This window comes from Brassica napus, chromosome C4, assembly GCF_020379485.1.
Source record: "Brassica napus cultivar Da-Ae chromosome C4, Da-Ae, whole genome shotgun sequence".
NCBI classification, from domain to species: domain Eukaryota; kingdom Viridiplantae; phylum Streptophyta; class Magnoliopsida; order Brassicales; family Brassicaceae; genus Brassica; species Brassica napus.
In genome coordinates this window covers 53130356-53138999 of record NC_063447.1, presented here as the reverse complement: position 1 = coordinate 53138999, position 8644 = coordinate 53130356, and the positions used below count along the sequence as shown (strand labels likewise).

Sequence of the window (8644 nt, the reverse complement as noted above, 5' to 3'; positions counted from 1 at the left end):
GAAAACATGTAGAACAATAACGAGATGATTTCTGATAGAGTGATAGTAATATAAAATTTGATTGATGAAGCAAGGTTAACGTCAGATATGATTGGATATAATCACATGGCATTCAGCTTCATACTGTGGGGACTACTGCATTGGATTCGTAAACCTCACCTAAGAAATCTTCTATGTACACGCGGTTACATGTCAGTGTTCCACGTTATTGCTTTGATAAATTCATAAGAGGTGAGATTTAAGGGTTGTGGAGATGATCACATGGGAGGTTTGATGTCTTGAAGAGTGGCATGGGCTGATGGACCTTCAAAAGTTCACTACTTACCGTCTGTAATACACGTTCCTATTTAACCATATGGGTTTTTTCACTGCAATATTTTCTTTTTCCTTTTATAAACTTAATGACCATGAAGTTCGGATCCAAACCTCCAATTATTTTTCGGTCGAGAAAATAAGAGCAATGTTCGTATAGTTGCTTTTCCCATTGTTGTGCTCGAATTCGTATAGTATTAAAAGTGTATAATTTAGACCATTAGGAGATATATAGTTTTAATTTTATGAACGCATAAAGACATCTCCATCCCCACTCCATTTTTTCTTCTAAAATAGAGTAAAAATAAATATGGAGTAAGGAATGTTCCAACCCAACTTCATATCTCACTCCATAATGGAATTTACTCCATAAATTGAGTAATCTATTTTTTTTTTTTCATCACTTCATTATGGAGTAGGAAATGGAGTAGGGTTTGAGTATATTTACATCATATTCACTTTTACCCCATTTTAAAGGAAAAAATTGAATTTTACATTGAAATGCTTTTAGAGCATCATAATCGACAAGCTCTAAATAAAGCTCATTTCATTAAAATAATCAAAGAAAATAAAAAAGTAAAGAGAGAATGAGACAATGGAAGGAGGAGAGTAGCTCTTTCACGAGAGCTATTCTGAGAGGTTGCTCTAACAACTGTTTTATTACTATCCAGTTAGTCGACTAAAAGTTATGCAAGCCTTGTCTCCAATACAATAGGGGTCTATCAGTTCAAGTCAGCTGAACCAAACGAGCTTTGTATCTCTCCACACTGCCATCAGAGAGATATTTAACATCTTCATCCCTGACCTTGGAATCGGCAGATCAGAAGCATCGCGCTCCTAATTTGCTCAGTTGGACTGCGGAAGGGTACCCGGTAATGACCGGGGGGACGAGCAATCAGATTTTTAGGCTAAAGTGCGGAGGGCTGTCGAGAGTATTCAGCTAAGGAAAAAGAGTGTCGCCCACTCCGCCGCGGTCTCATGAACTTTACGGAGGAGTCACTCCGCTACGCCCCTTTAGTTGAACTTACCCAGCAAGAGACGTCACTACCTACCTAGGCCTTGTCTCCATAGTCTAATATATTTATGTTTAAACATTTAATTTTCATAGTTAACTATAATAATATTATATTAGGAGAGATTCATTGTTGAGAGACAAACCATTGCAAATGCTCTAACGCCTGAGAGTCATGTGATTTTCCTTACTATAGTCCTCTTACTGTTACTGAATTCACAGTGAGGCTCCACAACATGTTCAGCAACCATTAAAAAGAACCTTACAAATTCAAAACAATAATTATAACCCAACAACAGAAGTGCCACGACCACGACCACGATCACGGGACATATACTGTATATTGTTTGGCGCGTGCGGCTCGAGTATATCAAGAAACATTAAACTATTGAACAATATATTATGTTTAGTTCAGGTGTGACTTGTGATGTGAGCTTATAATTATTTTTCAGTTTTAACAGATTCGCCGGTTTACATGCTCCGATGATTACGGTAATCAAATGGGACCCAGAGTTCTACGTCGGACAATTACACTTCACAGGATTCCATGTGGTGGTCCCCATGCTAGTCATAACTCATCCTCCAATCCCAGCCTTCAATCATGTATCTTCAGAACACCAAAAACGCTTCTTGCTCACTCGACTGCTTGAGGCTCCATTGGTCAAAAATGGATTCGTTCTTTACTGACATTGTTTGCATATTTTTAGGTTATCTTCTCTCGTTAGTCATCTATTTATATCAAATATGTCAATTTTATTTTCTATATGTATGTAGGAGTCCTGCTTATACCAAACTTCGCACATGTCTAGTTGTAGTCTTGTAGATATACCGGTTATGATGCACTCATTAGAGTAAAATTTTACTTTGAATTTGATATTTACTCTCATTTCAACTTTTCTTCACCAATCAAGTGAAAATAAAAAGTAAGAAAAAATGTCTTGGTTTTGATGAACTAGCTCTCTCTACTAAAATAAAGAGGAAAGGAGCGTGACACATTTTTCCATTTCCACTTTTTTTTCTGCTTCCACCTAGTTACGCCACTTGTTTACCAATCACACTCTTTTTTTTACTTATGTTACCAAAGATTTATCTAACTTGAAAAGCTTGTTGATATAAAGCTTAAAATTTCTTAAATTATCATAATAAAAATGAATTATCTCTCGAAATAACATTCACTTTTGTTATTTATAATGGATTATTAACAAAATTCCTTTTTAAAAACTATGGGTAACAAGCTTTCGTTCATGAAGTTTGATAATTGTGTTTTCTTTAGCTTCCAAGTAACAAATACCTTTTATTTGATTATGTCCGTTACCTACGGACTAATAATCATATGTCTTGCAACTAAGGGGAAATTATGCTTAAGAAAGGTATTATTTTTGATACTAAAACAATAATTTTGTCTTTGGTTTTAATTTATGATCTAAGAAACGATAACATTTTCCTTATGATAATGTATGATTTAAAATAGAAAAGTATTGAAAGTATATTGGTGACTATTTATGAGTGTATCGTGTAGAAAAATATGTATTTATACACAAACCTGTGACCATTATAAACATATCATCATAATTACGTAATATTTTCATCATCATTATCATCGTTAGAGCCAGAAAATGTTTAAAATTTATTAAAGTTTAAAAAAAAAAAGTTTTTAACTTTGCTCTTTAGTTTAGTGTTTAGAAAAGTATTCGTGCTATTTCAGATGCATATTCAACTTTTATTGTTTTTCTGTCTGTTAATGTGTTTCATGTCCAAATTTCTACTTATATAAATTTATTCACTTTTACTAACTGATAATATATTTAAAACTTTAACCTACTTGACCAAAAAAGAAAAACTTTAACCTAGTTATAGCCCCGCCAAAAAATGGTATAATCATGATTATAGCTCCAGCTGTTAACTAACCTAGCAATTACAGTTGCAATTTAATAAATTAATCCTGCCAGTTATAAAAAAAAAGAGACAAGAAATTCAGTACAATATATACATATCAATAGTTATGAACTTATGATAGATTCGTCCATAGCGAGTGAAAATAAACTTGTCATTTTTAGAGGGGGAAATACTGATAGCAACAAGAGAGTGGTCGTCCTAACGCGCTTGAGGGGAGCGTAGAGATAGCTTTATTAAATCTGAGTGGAGCAAGCAACATCGGCTTTATCCATCCACAGTTAGTATGATTGGGTGATATGATTCACGCTATCTACCCCGCGGGTGGCATTGGCAATAGACATTTAGAGCAATACCCAAACATAATTATTGTATTGAACTCAATGACTTTTTTTTTTGGGGCAAAGGACTTTGTACATGAAACATACTCACTTTGTAGTATGATCCATATTCTACACTTACATACAAAAACTTTAATTTTTTCTTAGGTTGTCAATGATCCAAGTCACGAAGGTACAAAAGTTTCAAAAAGAAACTGAATAAATAAGTTTGAATAAGGAGGAAAATAGCAAAGAATGTAATTAACTCTTGTAACGATAAAGATAGAGAATATTACGAGTCAAGTAAAATAAAAACATTATTTATGCATAATGTAATTTATATAAACACCTCCATTTCCCTTCCCTGCACACATGAGAAAACTCCAATAGTTTCTTCTTCTTCCTCTTGCGTCCATCTCTCCCTCTAAAAAATGGCAATGTTGGGTTTGGTGTTATGTCTTCTTACAATTCTTGCTGATTTCACAACAATTTCTGAAGCAAGAATCCCAGGAGTTTACAGTGGAGGTGGTTGGGAAACTGCTCATGCTACTTTCTATGGTGGTTCTGATGCTTCTGGCACCATGGGTATGTGTAATCTATCAATCTCTTTTCTTCCACCAAAATCACCAAATAAAATTATTTTTATTTCTCATATTCACATCACATTGTTAAATTTTGTTCATCTATACTAACGAAACTTACCACATTGTTAGTTGCAAAAAAAAAAAAAAAAAAAACTTACCACATTGTTAAATTAACGTTTCTATAAAATGTTAAAATATCTGAATATTGTAGGTTCTTGATTTTAAATGTACCCTCCAAGGTTTCAACTTTCAACTTTAAGACAATCTAAAACCTGCTCTGTTTAATTTGAACCAGGAGGTGCTTGTGGGTACGGGAACTTGTACAGCCAAGGCTACGGTGTGAACACGGCGGCTCTAAGCACGGCTCTGTTCAACAACGGTTTCAGCTGCGGTGCTTGTTTCGAGCTCAAATGCGCGAGTGATCCTAAGTGGTGCCACTCAGGTAGCCCTTCCATCTTCGTCACTGCCACCAACTTCTGTCCTCCAAACTTTGCTCAGCCAAGTGACAATGGCGGATGGTGCAACCCTCCTAGGCCTCACTTCGATCTCGCGATGCCTATGTTCCTCAAGATCGCCGAGTATCGCGCCGGAATCGTCCCCGTCTCTTTCCGCCGGTAAGAGAAGCAATTTGCACTGTTCAACATAAATGAATTTATTTGTTTACTTGATAATCTCTAAAATTAATTCGATTGGTAGGTTCAAAATTATAGGGGTGTGAAATGTAATATTGTACAAGTTTCGGGGTGCAGTTGAGAAGTCTTAATTCTCGATTCTGAATGATTAGGGTTAGTGTCGGTCAATTAAAAGTTTTGCTGCACTAACTCAACATTTAAGAAATCTAGGGGTCTAGTTAAGAAGTCCACGTCTAAAGATTCTGATGGCTTGGGTTGATGTCATCACAACCAAAAGTTTGGGGTATGAAACATAACATTTTTGAAGTACAGGGTTTAATGCTTAGGTCGAGAAGTTGCGTATGCAAAACTAGGGCTATTGTTCCCAAATTAAAACTTTAAATAGTATTAAACTTAACATTTTTAGAATAATAGGGAGTCCAGATGAAATGTCTTGCATTTGGATTGGGTTAATGTCGAGTTCACTAAAAGTTTGGGGGTCTAAATTCAACATTATAGAAGTATCCGGTTACAACTGAAAAGTGTTTTTGCTTTGATTATTGGCGCGAGTCGGTGCAGCATTTATGTTGGGGTTCGTACGCAGAAATTTACCAAATCTTAAAGATCTTATTTTACACAAAAGAACGAATCTGTCTTTCACACAATCTCCTTTTTAAACAACTATCAGTACTACTGTCGTAAATAATAAAAGTAATGGGGTAATAATAATAATGAATGTTGTGTTTTTAGTCAACACGCGTTTTCTAGCTTTTTTATTACATAAACCTTAAATGACGACACTACCCTTTTGTTTTCTTTTAAATTACTTCAGAGTGCCATGCCGGAAGAGAGGAGGAATGAGGTTCACGATCAACGGTTTCCGTTACTTTAACTTGGTTCTGGTTACAAACGTCGCCGGCGCCGGAAACATCGTGCGGCTGAGCGTGAAGGGAACAAGAACATCGTGGATAAGCATGAGCCGAAACTGGGGACAAAACTGGCAATCGAACTCTGTTCTGGTTGGTCAGGCACTTTCGTTTAGAGTCACAGCCAGTGACCGTAGATCATCCACGTCATGGAACATTGCTCCGACCCATTGGCAGTTTGGTCAGACTTTCATGGGAAAGAATTTCAGAGTCTAAGGGCAATTTCGGGAACTCACTATCAAAATATCAGTTTTATTAGTATTCCTAATCCTACTTATTCTGATTACTAAGCCGAAGGCAGCTAGTAATTTGAGAAATTATATATATAAATATATTATTTTTCATGTTTCTAAGACCACTTGAAATTCCAATATTCTACCTCTGATGGGTTGTTGTCTTGTTCTACCGTGTTCGTTGGGGTGTGTGAATGGCTGGTGGTTTTTAGCGTGTGGGGTCTTCAATGTTCAATGAGTTTTCTTTTGGGGTTAGATTAGAAGTTTGTTGAAAGTAGGAGCTGAAGCAGTCAAGCGGATGCTAAGAGTTCTGCTGTCAAGCCTGTTATAGTAAAGAAGCAGTAATATCAGTTTGTAATGCTTCTTGTAGTCGTAGACCATCATATTGTAATATATATGAAGATTTGGGTATGTTATGGTTTAATATCTTTAATTTCTGAAAAGTAAGACCAACTCGGTTTGCTACAGCCAAAGTTTGGCACTAAACGAGTTTTTTTTTGGGGAAAGGAAAAGAAACTAATTTTGAGTATATTCACTAAATTATTTATTTGAATAAAATCAGATTATTATCATGCATGCCTTTTTAAAAAGAGATACCAATTGTTTTATGTGTGTTTTCTGGATAAATTTTATGAGTTCTTACAAAATAAGATGTCATTTAGTCGATTATACACTATTACTAAGTTATTTTATAAATTACATGCAAAAGAAACATATAACATATTTGCAGTTGCCAAAAAAAAAACATATTTACAGTTCTCTTTATATTTATGCGTAAAAAGAAAAGTCTTCCTACATTCATCTGGCAAATTCACCAAAAAGATTTCACATTTTTGACTGGTGACCCATTTTTTCAATTTGTAACGTTTACTTTATTGTCATTATTGGTTATTATTATACCTGAAAATAACACTAAATAATTAATCGATTGGTCAAAAATATTTAAGTTATCTATGAAAAAGGTTGGGTGGATAGTATAAATAAATAAAAATCCTTGCATTACCTCTAAAAGCCTAAAGGCTAAAACAAAACAGATGATAGTGAAATTTTGTACATAAGCAATCAGATACTTACGAAATGTGTTGATGTCTTATTCCCTCGGCCAAACCCATACCATCCAATACAAAATTTATACTGCTTATTTTTATAGCTTTTGCGTTTATTTATTTGTATATATAATTGATAAATGAGACAATACATTTTCATGTTCCTATCAGCGTTCTAGTTTATATGTGTATATAAGAAAAATAGAGAAAGCGGAAAAGAAAAGGGTAGAATCGAAAAGAGATAAAGCGAGTCACATCATGGAGAAAGAAGGTCCATTGGGTACTTAACGAGGAGAAGATGGGTGCACATGGGTGGTGGGTTCTTTTTGTTCCCTCCCTATACTATCTATAATTTCTATAATTTCTTCCATTAACTTTTGGAAATAAATGTTATTAATAAAAATCTTAATTTAGATTTTAAAAGATTTAGATTTTAAATTGTGATCTTAAGAACATGGAAAACTGATAGTGAAAAAGTGAGATCAATCAAAACGCGTAAAATATATACATCATTATCTATTGTTTATAAAAAAAATATATCTAGAAAGTAAACTACACTTCGTCAATGTCAATCACGTATGTGCAATTTTAATTTTCTGTTTTCAAAATAATGATTTGTTTTTTTTTTGTCATCAACATATAAACTCAGGTAAGACTATGCGAACCAACTTGATAACTTAATAATGATTCGTCAATAGTGTTGTATTACACAAATAATATATATATATATACCAACATAATATATAAATAAAATAAAAATAACACAAAACATTACTATCTACAAAGATTGAAAAATTATATTCCCTAAACTATATAATCCAAATAAAATATTAGTATGTTTTCAAAGAAAACAAAAATTTGACTATGTTTTTTTGGTCAAATCTATTTTCTTTTCGTCAGATCGAAAATTTAACTATATTTTCAGTAAAATCTCACCGTTTTTATTGCATGCAAATCTCTAGTTTTTTAATCAAACAGTTTTAATCTTTAATTTTTATTTGCAAAATCAATAATTGTAAACAAGTCGTTGCTTGGCTCACAACAACAGAGCATACTAATTCGACTAAGAGCTTCTTCAATTTTGTTTTTATATTTATACTTGATCATTGCTCCTGATTGCCTCTTCTCAAAGATCATCCTAGGCAAATACTATCACAAGACGTCCTTCTTGAAAGTCACAGAGAACTCATCCATCTCCCACACGTGGAGAAGAATTCTCAAAGGCCGCGACCTCCTCCTACAACATTTAGGCAAAGTTATTGGTAACGGAGAAACTACAAGTCTCTGGAATGATTCATGGATTGATCCAGAAACAAACCTGAAGCCCTACGGCCCAGTATTCATCGCTGATAAAGATCTGATGGTTTCCGACATCCTCACAAGAGAAACTCGGGAGTGGAACATCCAATGGATAAACTCCCTCCTCCCGGAGCTAGCAGCTCACATCCTATCCATCCAACCAAGTCTTCTAGACTCCCAAACTCCTACGTCTGGCCGCTATCAAAGAACAGAGCCTACACTGTCAAGTCTGGCTACTTCTCTCTACACCAGACAAAACACACATTCCCCATTATTGTGAATAATGACCGGAACTGGAAGAAACAAATCTGAAACCCACCGCTTCTTCCCAAACTGATTTTTTTTCTCTGGAAGGTAGCACAAAATGCTTTGCCATCGTGTGAGAATCTACAAAACAGGGGATTTTCA

The 8644-nt window shown here is 34.5% G+C and overlaps 1 protein-coding gene across 1 annotated transcript; it reads left to right on the top strand.

The window, feature by feature from the left end:
• Window positions 1-3966: 3966 nt before the first annotated feature.
• On the top strand, window positions 3967-6043 carry LOC106391217 (expansin-A6-like; the record flags this gene model as incomplete). Its single annotated transcript, NM_001316111.1, is given in 3 exon segments — window positions 3967-4122; window positions 4417-4735; window positions 5565-6043. Coding segments are annotated over 3 exon segments (783 nt in total).
• Between the last annotated feature and the right edge of the window lie 2601 nt (window positions 6044-8644).